The 18,796-nt window shown below is 40.5% G+C and overlaps 1 protein-coding gene across 1 annotated transcript in view; it reads left to right on the plus strand.

Annotated features, from left to right (window-relative positions):
• Positions 1–18,523, plus strand: part of ROS1 (ROS proto-oncogene 1, receptor tyrosine kinase) — a 72,733-nt gene extending 54,210 nt beyond the window's left edge. The window contains exons 39-44 of the mRNA XM_032992873.2: positions 432–561; positions 1,600–1,697; positions 2,333–2,536; positions 3,624–3,758; positions 9,018–9,181; positions 18,294–18,523. Coding sequence (XP_032848764.2) covers positions 432–561; positions 1,600–1,697; positions 2,333–2,536; positions 3,624–3,758; positions 9,018–9,181; positions 18,294–18,439 — 877 coding nt within the window. The 3' untranslated portion in view covers positions 18,440–18,523. The remainder of the gene's footprint in view (positions 1–431; positions 562–1,599; positions 1,698–2,332; positions 2,537–3,623; positions 3,759–9,017; positions 9,182–18,293) is intronic.
• Positions 18,524–18,796: the final 273 nt, after the last annotated feature.

An 18,796-nucleotide genomic window follows, 5' to 3' on the forward strand; every position in this document is an offset into this window, starting at 1 on the left:
TTTTGCCTTTCTCTATGCATTTCTCTGAATCAGCAGTTCTACTGTGAATATAGTAGTAAAAGTACTCTATAATATTGATACCTTTAATGTACAGGTGGCAATTCTTGTTTTTCCCAGATGAGATTGCCATTTGGCTACCTTTCTTTGCTTCCTGGAAATATGATGAAGTGTGCTTTTAATACGCATCCATGCATTAGAGTGTCTGTCAAAGTACAGTGTAAGCCTGTGTTTTGAAAGGATGTCCCTGAACTCTCCCCATGATTGAGCAAATCCAGGCACTGTAAATTACTAAATCATGTTGTTGGTAGAAGCAGGATTGTGAAGGCCCAACTGCTCATTCATCGCGTGCAGCTATATGCACTTTATTAGCTATCAACCAGACAGATTTCTCATATGTAATCTTCTGCAAACAGTTATTTTCTTCTCTTTAGTAAATTTGATCACCCCCACATCCTGAAGTTACTTGGCGTGTGCCTGTTAAATGAACCTCAGTACCTTATACTGGAGCTGATGGAAGGAGGGGATCTACTTAGCTATTTACGAGGAGCCAGAAAGCAAAAGGTAGGGTAAAGACTACAAGACTTATATTTTTAACCTGTAACTGCCCACAGTTTCTCAGTTTTCCCCTTTCTCAAAAGCCATGCTGATGTTCTGTTCCTTCTGGAACTGCAAGGTCTGAACTGGCTTTTCCCTAACACCCTGGGACCTCGATGTTGAGTGCTGACTTTGCATTCAGAGTTGCTGTGAAGAAGATTGAATGTTGTTAGATCACTGACCAAAACTGTGTTTTCAGTCATGTAACGGCTGCTGAGTTTCTCTCTATGAATACTGTGAACAGTCCTTTGGAAAGCAATCATAAATAATGGTGGTCATGTATCTGGTCTATTAGGCCTCATAGGTGTCTGGTTTTTTTTGTCTTTGAGCAGCAGCAGTATCCTTAATGTTCTGGGTATAGTCCAGGCATATAAGAAGATACTGTCCCTGTGCCTGTATCCTCAAATTCTTTAGAAGGAAAGAGGAGAAAAGAATAAAAATTAAATGTCTTTAATTAAAGTAATTTTTTTCCATAGTTAGCATTCAGATTAAGAATATAGATGGTAGGATTGTAGGTCAAAAGGACTCAATACTGAAATTTTATACTACTATAACAACTGTCTAGTTAATTTACATGATCAGATCAAATCCACAGTCAGTATTGAATTCTACTGAAATGTATATACGTGTATTCTGCTCGAATAATACACTGATCAATACAGCAGCAAGCAAACCTGATCTGATAATTGGAGGAAATTTTCAGGGTCCCATTTCTGCCACTGTAGTGAAGAATCAGTTCTGAAGGTCCCAAGATATTCTTAGCCCCAAATCAAAGAACAGGGTATGTTCACCTGCCTTGCAGTGCTGTGATTTGGCAGTTTACCCTGCTTGTAATTAACATTCGCTCTACTGACATACAGGTATTTTGCACCTGTGCTTTGCATGTTTTGGAAAAATCCTCTGCATTTGAAACGAGGAAACAATACCATCTTTGCGTAGGGAGGTTGTAATTCTGAGTTTGTAAAGCTGGAAGATATGGCTAACTTGTACCTTTGTTTCTTGTAGCTCCAGAGCCCCTTACTGACAGTGACTGATCTCCTGGATATATGTTTGGATATTTGCAAGGGCTGTGTCTATTTAGAGAAAATGCATTTTATACACAGGTACAGAACTTATTTCCTTAGTCTTCCAAGGCTTACCCACAATATTGGGAGTTACTCTCTTAGGTGGGAGCAAATGCCTAGAAAATGTCACAATGTAACGTGGAGGGTGAGATCACTAGAGTAAAATTTAATGTTATGCTTTTCTGCTAAAAATCACCTACAGTTGTCTCACAAAATGGTGGGCTACTCTGAGTTCTGAATCTGGGACTGACTGCACCCTGGGCAAGAATCATATCCCATGCAACAAAGTGAAGGGCAAGCAGGGGGAGATCCATTTACCGTCTTCGTCTGCCTAACGGGTCGCTATAGAGGACACAGGGCTAGACTTTTCTCAGAAGTGTACAGCAAAAAAAATGAGAAGCAACAGGCACAAGTTACAGCAAGGGAAATCAGATAATATTGTTCACAGTGTGCAGGATCAATCACTAGGACGGGTTGTCCAGAGGTGCTGTGTCATCTCCAGTCTTGAAGATATTCAAAACTTAACTGGATCAGGCCCTAAGTCACTTGATCCGACCTCGAGGTTGGCACTGCTTTGAAGAGAGGGCTGAACTACATGACCTCCAGAGGCCCCTTCTGACCTGAGTTATTCTGCAAGGCTAACTCCATCCTCTTGTTTCTGCCTTCCAAACCAGGGACCTGGCTGCTCGCAACTGCCTTGTGTCTGAGAAGGAATACGAGAGCTCCTCCCGGGTAGTAAAGATTGGTGATTTTGGACTTGCCAGAGATATCTATAAAAATGATTACTACAGGAAAAGAGGGGAAGGCCTACTTCCTGTCAGATGGATGGCTCCTGAAAGCCTCATTGACGGTGTCTTTACAAATCGCTCTGATGTCTGGTGAGTTACAGTAGCCACACAGCTGTGGGAATAATCATACTAAATCCCACAGCAAGAAAAGATTGGTTTACAGGAGGAATGATAAAGTTGCATACTGCCATCTCTAATAATTTTTAGGCTAAGGCAGATTGCCTCCTAAGCGATATTTTAATGAGCTAATGAATAGTTTGGCACAACAACAGTACCTGCATGGATATATTTCTTAATGCTTTGAGCTCTAGCTTTGGATTCTGGCTGGAAAGAATTAGTGTCACTCAATCAAACAATTTTGTACCAGGGCCACAATGTGGTTTTTGCTTGACTAGAGAGTGATTTGACTGCCTGCATGCTGTTCAGTTTTGTTTTCCATTAGGTTACTTGGCATTTCCTTCCTACCGCTGAACACTTTCCCCTTACAGTATTACCTTCTTCTAGCAACTTCTTTATTTTGAAGCCCAAATTTCTCAGCAGCATCAGGGGAGGGTCATGGTACTTCATTGTGGAGACCTGAAGTGTGCATTTGGGTGGGTTTGAGTTTATGGTGAAGAGGCAGAGACCCACTGTCTGGAGGCATGGGAAAAAAGAGACCAAACCCAACCTGAGATTCACACAAGTTTAGATTTCAGTAGCCATAGGTCTAAGTCCTCAGCCTCTGCAGCCCATCCATTTAACTGCCACTCTTACATTTTATCTAAGCAAGCCGTTTAGTGCTCTGCCAACCCAAATGAGGTGCTGATTGTTTTGTGAGTGGTGCTTAGGAGAACTTGTCTCTATCCATTTCCAACGACACCTCTAGAGATTTCTAAACGCTTGTTTAAGTGAGGACATGCTCAACAACAGAGTGTTGCCCAGGGAAGCTGTGGCCACTCACTGTCTTCTAAGCTGCATTTTAGTAAGTCTGGGAAACTGTGCCGGTTCTACACATTTATTTTAGCTATTCCAGAGTCTGGCTTAAGGACATGTGAATTGTTTCACAAAAAAATTAAAACTTCTTACTCCTAATTTTTCTAGCTGAGTCTTATTCTTAGGTTAGAGAGATATTAGCTGTTGGTAGGGAGATGGTTCATGATGACTATAATAATGAAAATTTTTTGTTGATGTTTCTTAGGGCTTTTGGAGTCATAATGTGGGAAACATTAACTTTGGGTCAACAGCCATATCCAGGTTTCTCCAACACAGAAGTTTTACACCATGTACAATCAGGAGGAAGACTGGAATCTCCAAACAATTGTCCTGATGACCTGTAAGTTAATTTTGTTTAAATGTTGTTGATAATATTTATAAGAAGCAGGAGGCTTATTGCCAGGTGGCCATAATTTTGAATGTTACCTACGCCCATGCAGAGTTCAACAACCTCATTTTTTTTTTTTCAGATAAAACAGCTAGCACTTGCAGCTGCCAGCTCACTACTAATTCATCCAGTAGTGCAGCCTGTGAGTAAGAACATAAGTACTGAAGTTGAATGGTGGATATTGATCTTTTAAACAGGATTTCAGAGGCAATGTAAAGTCAGTCTTGGGCATGAATCTGGTAGTAATGTGATAACAGGCTGAGAGTGCCTTATGGTAATGGTTAAAAGATAAGACTGGCTTTAAGAATTTACTGGTCCTTGTACACCATACGCCTGTGATGGCAGATATAACTGATTTTCTCAATGGCAGATGCAGGAATTATGCTAATAGTAGAACATAAAAAAACCAGAAAATAAACTGTGCTCTCTTTGAAGATATAACTCTTGCAAAAGCCAGTAAGAAAAGCTGAAGCAGTACAGCAAAGGGGTCTGCACTTCTGGTTAGTCTTTAGATGAGCTGGATAAATAGAGCTTTCAATTTCCATTTGTCTCTTGAGCACAAAATGCAGGTTTAATTGTGAAATTCTTGCAATTAAAAATAAAATGAATACATACAGTGTATCAAACCCATACTGGCCAGAGGTGTGTAAAGAAGATGAACTCGAGCCCAACGGTCACTCAGTATTGTCTAATTTCATGTCTCAGTTCCTGTATCACCCACTCAGCATAAGCAGTCACAGCAATGCACTCGACAACTGGTCCTACAAATGGAAGAAGAGGCTACTTAAAGTGCACAATTCTTACTCTTGGGGCTGAGGTGATGGTTTGAGAATAATTTTGTGACTGGCAAGCCCTGATCTCTGTGATAGGTCTCACTTCAATTGCCATGCTCTGAGTTCCAGAGAGGGTGATTATTTATCATTATGTAGGTATAGCTGAAGCACCATATTAGCAAGAAAAGAAAGGTAAGCTTTAGCACTTGGAGGAACTGAAGAACTGAGGTGATTAGGATTTTGTTTTAAGAACAGAGTGAAAACTGGAAGTCACAGAACAAATGAGAAGTAATTTCAGTTTCAATATTTTCTTCTGAAAAAGGTTTTCCCCAAAATCTCCTGACAGCTGTCCTGTGAATAAAAATGCATAGGCAGTAATGTATATCCATGTACTAGTTTGATATTTAAACTCACACAAAGGCTCACAAATTGCTTTTAAAATTAGTGACCAGATCTTCGGCAGAATCAAGAAAACATTGTTTGAAGTAATGTTTAAGGTCCCAGATCTTAAATTTAGCATAGCAGGTAGGGCTTCAACGCTGGTCTGCCTGTTGTAACTTGTAGGATCAGAGCCTAATAGCAGTAACGTGGTTTTTGAAAGCCAAGAGGCTGAATGAGCTCTTAGACTCTTGCACCATCTTTTATCGCATTTGGTGAACACTCAGCACCTGCGTGCAGCTTCTGTCAGTAGCGTAAATAGCTTTTTGCTGCTTTGCTAGGTCATTAATGGCATGCTGGGATTCTTGACATTCCTGCTTCCTCTCCTTGTGGTTTTGAACCTGCATCAGGACGTCAGCAGTCAGTAATTGTCTCCTCTGCACTTTGGCTTGCTCATTGTCATTTGACAAAACAAACCATCACTGATAGGAAGAGAGTTCAAAGGCCAAACTACTTCAGCTGAGAAGTGTTTAGGAATCTGTGGTAGGCTTACACTGCAAGGGCAAGTAGGGCTGACACAGAAACCTTGGGGTGTAAAAGCACTAAGGAAATGAGATTAGGGGTTTTTTCATCAGGGGGGATGTTACTCCAGGGAGTAAATATCTGTCTTCCCCCAAAGAAGTATGGATAGGTAAAGCTTGGTAATGAACTGGAAAAGGGGACTGGGGATCTATAAATGCGCCACATCTACTGAAATATGAATCAGATATATACGAATGGCACCATTTTTTCAGTCAAAGATCCACATCTGGCACAGCCGCTCAAGTGTAAGGTTTGCACACAAGAGCATGCCAAGGTTTGGACTGAACTGAGGTAATTTAACATAGATCCTCAACGGTTCTGCATTACAGTCAGGAGAATTTGTACAAGCGTGGTGACACTTGCTGACTTGAAGCTGTGGTTTCCACAAATGCTCACTCCCATGAGAAGTTACACAACTGAGTTTGATGAAGAAACTTTAGTTTGGTAACTAAGAGCTTTTGCTACTTGGTTCTGGGAATGCCTACCTGGAGGGATTTGGAGAGTGGGAGAGAAGGCCTTGCTCAGAATGCGTCAGATGAAAGCAGGGGCTCTTCTTCATCCTAACAACTTTTCTTCTTTTCTAAGAAAATCCCCACATCAATTGTATTTTCCATCTCATGTGAGGGAAAATTGATACTGACCTACAGTTTCTGTAGCTCATTCTAGGAATTGTTCACTTTCAGCCTCCAATATTAGATACTGAATGTTAGTTCTTTGGTTTTCCAGGCTCTTGAATTCTTATTTGCCCCACATATGCATCTCTACTGGACATGTGGTTGCCAGCTGTCTCACGCAGATAAAGCACAGCTGTGAAGATGTAGGTGTACATCTAGGTGTACAGGCTAGTTCTTAAACCTAATATAAACCTTTAGCTGATATTGTGTTTGGATCTGTTACTTTGGATTTCTTCCTGAAAGGCTTTTTGCACGAAGTAGGGGAATCCTCTGCGTCTCTTTCTCATACTGAAGCGAGGCACAATTTACTAGCCCATGTTTGGCTCCTCCAAAAATATAGGAATGTGCTCAGGCTGTCATTCATGTACACCCTGGCATATTAACCTGACTTTCACCCTCTTGACTAGTCTCATGCTGATGTATTTCTGGGCTAGTGAGAGTTTATGCCATGTGACTTAAAACTTTGGATGTCACAACATGCTTTGAAAGCTAAATATCATGCCACAAATAGCTGTCCATGCAAAATTTGCAGATGCATTCTGAGACAGCATGAACGGTTTTGTCATTAGAAACCTAAAGCACATCTGAATTAAATACTTTGTCAATAATATTGGTTCTATCTGGTATTAATATTTTAAGCCAACCAGCAAGTAATTTGATTTAGGAAATAAGAATATGAATTATAATTAAAATGAGAACATTCCAGTTCTGAATGTTTTGGCAGCAATGATATCTCCACTCAATAACAAAACCGAATGGCACTATAAAGCATATTGTCCAATAAAAAACTAGTTATTTAGAAGGACAGAGATTGGTTTTAGGAATACAAAAATATTCAGAATCCATATATGTCATGTTCTTGTTTCATAAATGAAAAGAGGGTAGATTTAGATTGTATATGAGGAAGAAATTGTTCCCTGTGCGGGGGGTGAGGCGCTGGCCCAGGGTGCCCAGACCAGCTGTGGGTGCCCCCTCCCTGGAAGGGTTCAAGGCCAGGTTGGACGGGGCTGGGAGCCCCCTGGGCTGGGGGAAGGGGGCCCTGCCCGGGGCAGGGGGGTTGGAACCAGATGGTCTTTAAGGTCCCTTCCAACCCAAACCAGTCTATGATTTACGTATAATTTCTTATTTCTTTCTCTCTCTGGTGGCCTATGCTCATCGGTTTCTTCCTTTCTGTTAGAGGAGCAGGGTACTCAGTCAGATCTTTTACTTCATTGATACACCTTACACAAGGCTCTGCTCATGGGAACCCAAGTGCTAACCTGGCAGAGCACAGCACCTGAACGCATGTTTTTTTCTTGGCTACCCTACCAACCAGCATGACCAGAAAAAGAGATTGTTTGGCTTCTAGCATCCAAGGCTGGCTTTCAAATTTAATATGGTAGACACTTTGCTGGCAGCAGAAGGAAACTCAGAGTTATTTCACTTCATTTTGAGCCTTATTCTGTACTTTTCCATCTATATTTCCACTGTCATCAATAACCAGTACACCTGAAAACAAACAGATGAAGTGATTCAGAGCATTAGGAAGTCGGTACCACTTTTTAGATTCTTAACATATATTTTCAAGATTTCATTGCATCCTTTTGAAAACATAGTATTACCCTGTCCAGCTCCACAAGCACACGATACAGGTCAGTGAAAAGTGGTTCTGAAACATTTTTTCTACTCACATTTCTCACCCAACACCAATATTTTAATGAAAAATGTAATTGAAAAATCATAAGTCAGGACATTTCTCCCACCTGTCACCAAGGTGTTTGTAAAATACCCAATTGTGGCGAAGGACAGCAGTCTCTTTTTTAAGATGGATAAGTGAGGATCTGAGCAAGCCAATTCATTTCACATAACTCAGTAATGCCTGGTATCACATAGCAGCAGGTCTGGAAGGCTGTTTGTCAGGGGATGATTTGAACTTAGAGCTTAGAGGTGAATACTCGGCATTCCAGTAACAGCTTCCTGAACCGGCCTTTCACTGCCTGCTCAACCGCTGCTCTCCCGTTTGGAGACTCTAAGACCTGTCCCCACTCCCAACACTTGGCATGTCCAGGTGCTGGCTCTGTTTTGTTTTACAGCCTGGCCCCCCTTGGCTTTTGTAGGATTTGGTTTTGTGTAGCCTGGGCTCACCTTGAGTAAGCAACGTGAATCAGCCCCTGTCCTTCAGACAAACGGGAGGGGCAGTTTTCCAGATTGGTACAGATAGTGTTGTGCAAGGTGGGCTAGGATCCTGGCACCCAGAGGAAACTCATACCATTTTTGCCATTGATGAACAACTTACTCCTATTTGTTTTGGTCTGGAGGCAGAAGTCTAAATTAACCCTCTCTGTGCTGGAGGGTTTGCCTTGAACTTCCCCTAAATTTGAGGTAGCGTGAGTTGAAGGAGGATTGAGTAAGGTGACAGCTTCAGGTTCATTTCTGGTTTGAGACATTTTTTTTTTTTCTGTGAGAGAATTGCCTCCTTGTCTGCTTTCTTAGAAAATATTGGTGACTTCTTTGGTGAGAACAGATATTAATGGCCAATGTGCAAATGTGTGTCTTTTTTCTTTTTTTAATCTTATAGCTGCTCCCAATCTCAAAAATATCCATCTTTTAAAAACTAAAAGCATTCATAGTGAGTATTCTTGACAACCAAACTTTAATCTGCTTTTCTTTCCCTCAGCAGCTGATGATAATTTTTGTACCACATACAAAGTTTTTGGAAGCTGAAAATCTAGGCCAGTCTTGCTTCTCAGATGATTTCATGGTAAGTGTTGAGATGAATGATTCTATTGTCTTTAATGTTTGCATTTTAACAATTTTTTTTCCAGATGTGATTTAATGACAAGATGCTGGGCCCAAGAACCTCACAGCAGACCTACTTTCTCTTATATTCAGGACAAACTACAAGAGATAAGACAGTCTCCACTGTCCTTCATCCACTACCTTGCAGACAAAGAGGCAGCAACTGGAATCATCAACCAAGCTTTTGAAGGTGAGTGTGGGCCAGCACCCACTGTCCCCACGGCCTTTTCCCTGTGAAAAAAGTAGGATTCAGCAGTTCTTTTCATTGAATTTGTCACTGCCTCAAATTCTCTGCCTATAAAATGGGAACAGTGGATTTAACTCTCTCATAATGAACTTGTAAAATTCATATTTTTGTGAATTCCTAAAATGTTCCTGATCCATTTCAGGAATGACAAAGTACTCAATTACACAACTACATAGTAGTTTTTCTAGAGGATTCTACCCATATTCAATTTACTGGCATTGTCCAAAGTTCAGTTAATGATAGTCTATTTGTTATTTTGTTTATCTTTATCAGTTGATGTAACTGTTCAAATGTCAGTTTATCCCCACTGTGATTTCTCTCTATGACTTATCCAGTGTGTGCATGACATACACGTCATTACAAGTCTAAAGACTTTATTGAGACATGATGGGACCAAAGTAAGCCAGCACTGAGAACCTATGATTTTGTGCTTTTTTCAATAGCTGATTTTGCACCCTTATGTTATAATGAAAAGCTTTGTGTATTTGCATGTAGTATAATTTCCTAATGTCTTTAAGGGTATCTTCGCTCTAAATAGCAGAGTTCAGGAAAGAGATACCTAATCTGGCACAAATCTAAACCTGAGATTAGCTCAGGAAAGGAGTACAGACAACTAATTAGGTACTATGTCCAAATTAATAGGCCTTACATTTTGGATGGACTTTATCTCACCTAAATGCAGCTGTCTAGAAGCTAGGAGTCTTTTCTAAGATACTCTTCTAGATAGCTATAGTCAGGATCCGAAACAGACTTCTCCAGAGTGACAACTCTCCTGTTTTAGGCATGTATCAGAGCATAAAAGGGGTCACCTATTGCCTTTTTCTCCACTGATGATGGCTGGAATCTGGGTGACTTGTCATATTTGCCTTAGATACAGCATCTCAGATGAGATGTTTAATTTTTTGATGGCTACAGGAACAAAACATCCACTGGACACAGGGCTGTACTGATTCGACTGCTTGCATCTTCTCCCAAAAAAGTGTGGTTTCCTAGCTTAGACATTTTTGCTCTGTGTTGTCTAACTCCACGGACAACAGAGACATGAAAACTAAGGGAGTTAAGAAATTCTTGTGGCATAACATCAATATCTGTTAGAATCTTTAGCAGGGCTGAAACTTTTAAATAAGAGCCTGCCCTTCTGCTGCTTGGAGTTGGGGAAAAAAGCTGGAATATAGGTGTCATCCTTTTGATGGAGCAGGCCTGGTACAGATGTAACATGCAAGGATTTTAGTTTCAGTGCAAGACTCTGCTTAACATGTGCCAGCTGAGCATGACCTTTCCCCTGCTGTTAACTTGCTCAATCTAGGCAAATCACTACTTTCACTGGAATGACAAATATAGGTTCTTAATGTAAAAAATATTATTTTGCCAAAATTTCAGGTTCTGCCACACAGCAGAAGTCACAGAGAAAAAGCCATTACTTTGTGAGAGACAACAGTAGTGTACTTTGAAATGGCCAAGTTACTGAAAAGGAAAATATGGATTGAAGCTTCCACGAAAAGTTTCAGTTTGAATGGTTGAAAAACCAGTTCACTACAGAAATTGTAGTTGTATAATGGACTTCTAGGGTAGTGTTAATAATAGTGGTACTTCATAATGTCTGTTATATTCAGGGAATCTGTTGGAAGTGGTCACTTTTAAAATCAGAATCCATTAAGCCTGTTCATAACAACTTAGTTGGTAAAATCTGGCCCGCTATGGTAAGCAGGGCAAGTAACTGCAGGCAGAGCTTTGGCAATAGCTCTCAGAGCTAGCCTAGTTTACTCGACACATTCTCCCTGGGCCTTACCCTTTTCCCTGCCAGCTGCCCTGTTCCCTCTTGCAGCTTCCCCCCATTCTTCCCTTTCCCTAGGTTCTGCCCAGCTGTTGTTGCCACAGGCTCACTGCTAGATCTGCTTTGGGATGGGAAGACAGAGCAACTGTTTTCATGTTTCCATTCAATGTTTTCATGCTTCAGTTCTCGAAACTCCTCCTTGACTTCTCCTCAGGCTCACTTGGTGATTTTCATACAGGGAATGACCATCAGGAAACAGTGTAGCTTGAATTTTATTCATCTGCATATCATTATTTCATTTAAATATTTTTTTAAAAAATCTAAACATTTAATAAGCTCTTTACATGTCTCTATAATGCACATACTTATTTCCTTATATATTCATAGTTTGCCTATAGGTTATCTCCCTCTTTCCCCAAGTAGTCTTTATAAGCCCGTTAAAATATTATGCTGCCTACTCAATTGAAAGCCTAGAGTCCTGATGATGTCTTAATGTTTCTGGATTATCTGATCGGGGACACATGCATGTCAGTTTTCTGTAGCTCTCCAGCCTTAAGTTAATTCAACATTTTTTCTGCCTGTGATATAAAATCTCATTCAGTGGAGTTCAGTGGAACATGGGCTCCAGAAGTTCAGTTGATTTAGGGCAATTCAGGTTCTAGTCGAGCTTCCAGACTAAAATGCACGCTCCGTTATGACCTTGTTGTAAACAGTTCAGGGCATGGAATAAGTCTCACTCTGTGATTTGTAAAACACTGTATAGTAAGTAAGCAGTTTTTAGAGTTTGCATTCATTTTTAGCTGGGACTAAGTGAAGTACTTCTTGTGTTTGTAGTAGTAGTAGAAAGATTACAGCCAAAACAAATAATCCAAAAGACTGTTCCATGATGGATTGTCCTGGACAACATTTTCCAAAAATGTTACGTGGTCATTGGCCTTTGTGTGTAATGAAACTCCTGTCATGAGCCTCCCGCCAAGAAATGTTTGCTCTCACCAGTAGACTTGGTTCCAAAAGAAAGAGCCAAATGTCAAGCAAAGTGAAATGACAGGCCTCAAAATAACTGATACTTAGCTCTACATGGACATGGAATCACACATCTTCCAAATTCTGTTGAGCCTTAACTACTTGATGGTTAGCCACACCTTTAGCAGGTCCATACATGCTGTTGATACTATTTCAAAGGTGGGAGAGCTGGAAAACATTAGATTTTATCAACAACACTAGTGCCAGTGTGGTATGTCACACAGATTGCAAGTGTGGGTGAACTAATACAGCCAGTGGTCTGGGCAGCACGTTAAGGGGATAGCGTGGGGATAGCAGAAAGGACACCAGCTTTGTTATTGCAAGAGTTATCCTTCTAAAGGAGGCATCAAGTGGCAATAAATGTGCCTAAGCAATACCAGCAGCTCCTGGCACTGCTACTTCGGAAGGGAGAGAAGAAAACTCAGGGCCAGGAATGGTTCTATCAGTTTAGAGTGTTTCCTTCTTGCTCTTACAGGCTTTCCCAAGACATTGATCATGAGCACTGAGTAGCATTAACAACATTTTTCTGAGTGAGAGAAGTAGTATATAGCTGGAGGACTGAGACACCAGTGGGTTTTGAATCCAATGGGAATTGATTGAGCAGAGTCCTCATCCATTGCTGAAAGATAGGCTGTTCTTCCCTCAGTTTCAAGAAGCGCAAATGAAATGTCATGAATCAGCTTGCTCACAGGATGGCCCTGCATTGCTGTAAAAATATCCAATCCGTCTATTTTCAGACATAACTTTTTACATTTGTACATACAGGACAGCACTATATTTTTTCAGGTCCCAAGCGTGCCCCTTTACGGATGGAAACACCTGTTTGTTTTGGCAAACGTCTTTGCCGACATCAGACAACTGGGCATTAAGCAGCTGGAGTGGCTCCTTGCCTTTATGACCCAGGAGAACTATTCTTATCAGGGCTGCTCCCCACAATTCCTTTTGGACCTATAAGGAAAAAATGTCTAATTGCTCAGAAGCTGTGTCGGAGCACCACTCTCTTACTGCTAGAAGTGGCTCCTCTGTCAAGGAGATGCGGGGCACTTGGAGGCAGCATGAGGAAATCCAGGGTAAAAGATTAAAGACTAAAGGGAAACACATTTGGCTGAAAGAAAACACATTTGGCCTGAAACCCATCATTTTTAAATCCCTAAGATGGAGATGTTGCTTGAAAAATGTGGGAAGATAAAACAGAATTTTGTAACGTTTCCTTGTTTTTTGCTTTTATTTCCAAAGCCAGTCACTCAGTATATTTGTTTTTTTTTTTCAGCAATTAAGGTACTTGCTAAAGATGTCACTTTTGTTTTGTTTTGTTTTGTTTTTGGTTGTTTTTTGTTTTTTTTTTTTTTAAATCTCTGTGCAAAACTTTGAATTGAAGGGTTTTGATATTAAAATCTGGGATCACTGATTTCGCCATTAATTATGTCTGCCCTCTCTGCTGGCTGAGTAGTCCTGGTTTGCCATTCCCTGTTTAAGAGTCATCAGTTTATTTTCCTAAACCCAGCTGCCTTTTAAAAACTATTCTGCACACCTCTCTGAACTTAAAGTAATCACTTGGACAAACGGAAGCTTCTCTAAAGCAGATGTGTTGATAAGAGACATTTTTAAAACCTTGTATCTAGTCTCCTTTGTATTTTTCTGAAATTCAGTAATCCTCTTCCCCACTTAGCTTAGTGAGTGGCTGACCCAAAGCCAGTAGAGGTCAGAGAAAAAACTTCTTGCAAAACAGTGAGTGGTTACAACACTGCAGGAAAAGGGGGACTCGGTGGCGTGATCATTTCTTATCTGTCCCCTAGACAAATGCTGTTTGATTCCAGAGAGTGCACATGAGCCATATGATACTGCAAGGGAGTCATGCTAATACTTTGCCCTGGACGGAGGGAAAAAACCCTCAGATGATATGTTATAAGAGCTGACATTTGTGTAGTATGGGTGTACAGATACAAGCAACTAAAACTTAGGCGCTGCATTTACACTGGCTGTCTAGGCTGCTTGACAGTCACCAGAGAGTTGTAGACATGCTCAGGGGATGTTATTGTGTAAAGGTAAGGATGTGAAACATGCATCTCCACAAAGCTACTCATTCCTCCTTTCTCTCCCCGTTGACTGTAAAGGCAGGCTAGGCAAGGAGCTTAAACTGGACATGTGAGATCTGGGTGATTAAAACTTAGTAAAATAAATCCTGCTTTGTGACCTGGAGAAGGGGGGTGTTTTCCTACATATGTAGCCTTATTGTGTTTCAGTAAATGTGGAACTGGTCTTTTTTGGTGCTCTAATAAATGTTAATAAGCAAGATAATAAACAGGTTTATATCTGTATTTCCCAAGGCAGCTTCTTGCACACAGAAGTTTCTGTCCACACATCTCTGAAGAATCTATTAAAATAAAAAGAAAGACAGTCAGTCAATGCTTCAAGCAATTTAGCGCAGTGGAAACGCAGGATGAACAAAATTCTTACTTTTAGCACCTTTGCTGTCTGACAGAATAGCAAAGCTCGGTGAGTCACCCTCAAACCATGCAAGATCATATGCTTCATTAGACAGGAAACACAGATATATCTCCACTGATATATAATACAGAGTGGAGTATTAAAACGGATATATATTTGTTCTATTTATATTCTTACTGGCAATGTGTAGAAACTGAAACACAGCACCTCCAGCTCCAGGTGGCCATCAGGTATCAGGAAAATACTCCCTACACAGGAACTATCTCCTTGAGCTAACCAACATAGCTGAGGTGGGGAAGTCAGGGTTCAATAGCTGCTTTTTTTATCCCTTAACAAAGATATGTCATCAAGCACTTATTTTGAATGTGTTCACTGTGGAGTACATCTTTCAGCCATGCCAGTAAGTCAGCCAGTCTCTTGTTTACTACCACATACACTGTGTGGCAGGGACAAAGGGCAGAGTATGTATGAGAAAAATAAGAGGATCTTAATGGGTAAAAGTAAATGTGGCTGCACTTCTAAACACCTTACCATGTTGAAGGTGCTAAGCATCATATGGGATTATGTTACCCAGAATTAGTAACGTCTCGGGCTGGCTACTTAGCTAGTGTAAATCAGTGGCATCTCACTGGTTTCTGTGGAGCGTTGTTAATTTGCGCCAGCTGAGGATCTGGCCCTGGCTTGCTGTAATAGAAGATCAGCATCTCTCAATCAGTTTGTTCAGTCTCTACCAATCAGCTTTTCTACTGACATTTTTTTTTTCTTCTTATCTGTTGTCACCTTCTGAACTTAAACACCAAAAAAAAAAAAAAAAAACAAAACAAAACAAAAACCCCAAACCAAAAAAAAACCCCATCTGCTTATCGGGACATCACAAAAATTTGCACCCTTCCAGGCAGGACTTCGAAACATGCTGTGAGCCCACACAGCCTACTGAGCAGAGAAGGAAAAGCACTCTGCGATCGCGAGGCAGGACACGCGGCTGCCCGGCGGCAGGAAGCGGCCAGCTGAGATGCTGAAATTGGGAAGGGGGAAGCACCGATTTTATCGGGTTAGGACCTGTCTCCTCAGAGGAGGCTAAGCAAGCAAAGTCCATCCCTCATTAGTATGAGCCAGGCGATCATAGTTTCTTGGGTCAATTAATGCGGGAGTCTCTAGAGTAAGGTTCTGCCTATCCCGGGAGAGATGTGTTGTAATTAATTTACCTGCAGTTTGGCTCAAGTGTTGCAATTTAAGCACACCACTACTAGGAAAAGTGTCCAGCAAGGTCAAAGCGACATTCGTTTAGGATCTGAGAGAGGTATCTATGCAACTACAGTGCTGAGCTCTGAACATGCCGTTTCAGTTATTGGAAGCAGTCTACCTGAGAGACCACAGAGCTCAGTGGGAACCTGCTTCTCAGCAGAGTGCTTCTCAGCCTGCACAAAGCTAGCCTGCCTCGTGCCCTGAGGTGGGTTGTGTAAAGCGAACATGGGTAACTCTACACTATGCACAAGTCCACAGCGTAGACAACCCCTCAGGATTTAAATGTTTGGAGTTGACTCCCCAGCACAACCTCAGATTCCATTAAGGTGTTCCTTGGACGCCTCCTCTCGGGGTGTTTTGTTGGCTCAGCCAGGCTCTGCTTGTGAAATCTGAGGGGATCACATCACATGGTTTATCCTGCATTTACTCACGTATAACCCAGCATGACTATACATCAATCAACTAATTTTAGCAATGTTAAAACTGAAAAGAAAAGAATGATATCTCCTGAATATACTGACCTGCCTCCCCACTCCAGTTTCTCTCTATCTTCCTTCAGGTTCTTAACATTTTTTGGAAGGACCTTCCAAAGATTATGCAGAATTCTCTGCATTGGCTTATGGCATCCCAGGGTGTTGGTGGTGCTTCTAGCCCTCACATTTCTGGGGGAATTTCACAATATAAAATGATGTTTTTCCTCAATTGCACATTTTCAATATCTTCTGTCTCCATTCATCATAGAGCAAAATGAACAAAAGTTATTTTATTTCCTTCGCTGATTTACATGAGAGGCAAACATTGTACTACGTAACTTGACATCTTTGCATAGATTTTTTGGCTTGTACAGCAGAATGGTGCTAAGCTTTCATAGGTGCCAAACACTGTGCTAAGAGATGACACAACAGAGAAAGAAAAAGCACTTGTAGTCAAAAATCTCATTGTGAAAGTGGCCATGTAGCTTATATGTGTCATGTCATAGGAGAAAGGTCATCAACGTTATATTCTTCCTCCATCTTTGTATAGGGTAAGAATATTCTGCAAAAATAGTCTTTCTTGCTTATTTTCTTCCCAAAGCTCAAAAAGTAAAACCAAGGCAAAGAGTTTGATTTTGTAGTTCTTTTTCTCTATAATGAGAAACACAGTGGTGCATAGGCTGAAAAAGGATTATAATATTTTATACATTCTGTAGTTCTTCAGACCTGTTGGGGAAAGAATTAGTAATGTATCTATATATCTGGTAAAAATATCTCAGTGACCTCATACTCACATTTGTGTAAACATCACCTCATCAGTTCCAGATACTTATACAGGAAACAAATCTGAATGCTCCTCTAGTGTTCTATACTTAGGCAGGTCAGCCGGCATATGTCTGGTCTCTAAATACCCAGTTTTACTTGGGTCCTTATTTTAAGGTTTCTCTCCTAAGAGTTTGCTGCAAACATGCCCTAAGCATTTGCCAGTGTGCCTTTTCCAAAGAAACTTGCCCCTGAGGGTTCCCATTAAAAGCTTTATTAAACAAAAACCAAACACAAAGAGGAGCTGTACTAGTTGGTAAAGGCTTAGTCAGGATTGAATTACTAAATATTGCCATAATAGTCCTGAACTGACAAAGTGAGTATCAAATGATTTTTCATAGCTGTCAGTCACTGTGGTATGTGACCACAATTTGCTCTATGTCCCAATGCCCATCTTGCTAACAGGTTTCTAAAATCAAAATTCTCCTGAAGACTTTTCCTGATAATCTTTCCTAATGGATTTTAGCATGTGGAACAGACTTCTGGCTTTATAGCTTGGGGTGTGTGTGTGATTATAGTGACATAATAAATTGTATGCTGCCTGGTGCAACAGCACAATGCTTGCAATTCTTTTTAACAGATAATCCTCAATGTCACGTGCTTAATTTTCCAGTTGTGAAGTAAAATAAGGAGGGAGTGTAATAAAAGAAGGCACATGTTACAAAAGTGAATGCAAAAAATAGCAACAATTATAACTTGAGCCTTTAGTTGATAATTTTTACATTTTTAAAAAGGTATATCTCGTGCAATAGATTCCAGGGCAATTCTGCATATGTGAACAGCATCAAATTGGGGAAAAAATGCAAAGTTTTTAGAAGTGGGAAAAACACATGGGATTGCCAAGTTTAAGCTTCTAGAAAGACAAAATATTACAAGTCCTCTAGAGAGATAGTATATAATGATTTAACAGATAGAAAACTGCCGATGTTACAGGACTCTTTAGAAGTATTCTTAGCAGAATTACACAAAATTAAGGATTAGAATCACTTTGGCTTTAGGCAGGCTATCTTTACTGCCTAAAGAAGCAAGTCATGTGCTCATAACTGCATTGCTGCCTGTGGAGGTATGAATGGTGATGACCAACCTTCCCTAAGTGATTTTCCTAAAGCTATAATCCACATAGGCAATAGCAGAAATTAAATTTGAATCATCAGACCCTGTTTATGTGGTCACTAGACCAACTTTCTCCAGCAGCTGTCTGATTTTGTTTGCTTTCTAATACTACATGTGTATCACTGGGCTGTTGTCTTTTCTTGTTTTCTAAATGCAGATAGTGATGTTCCATGTGCAGATTCGGACAGTATTCTTTCAGCCACGCTAATGGAAACAAGGAATCAAGAGGGCTTAAATTATTTGGTATTAGTCAAAGAAGGCAGCCAAGATCAAGGAAGCGTCAATTCTGCTGAACTTAGTTAAGTCTGGTTCCCTCTGAAAGAAAGAGGGAAAGAAGAGAAAAATCTCTACCAAAGAAGACATAAGCCAAGGAAAATATTCTGAACATCGTCATATTTACAGAGAAGTCTTAAAAAACCCAGCAACTCTCTGAATCACTAAAACTACCAGAAAATATCATAAGTTACCAAATGATGAGTAGCAGAATAAGACAACAATTAAGTATATTTTGATTTTCTGCATGTTATGGTTTGAGTGTTTCGCAGAAGATAGTTTAAGGGAATAAAACATTTAATCAGACAGCGAGTGATTTTACTGTGGTGTTGATTAAATTTACGCAATCGCATATGCCTTAGACACAGGTAGTCCTTCCAAACAGGG

The sequence above is a fragment of the Tyto alba genome, unplaced genomic scaffold, assembly GCF_018691265.1.
Source record: "Tyto alba isolate M040663 unplaced genomic scaffold, T.alba_DEE_v4.0 Super-Scaffold_22, whole genome shotgun sequence".
Classification (NCBI taxonomy): domain Eukaryota; kingdom Metazoa; phylum Chordata; class Aves; order Strigiformes; family Tytonidae; genus Tyto; species Tyto alba.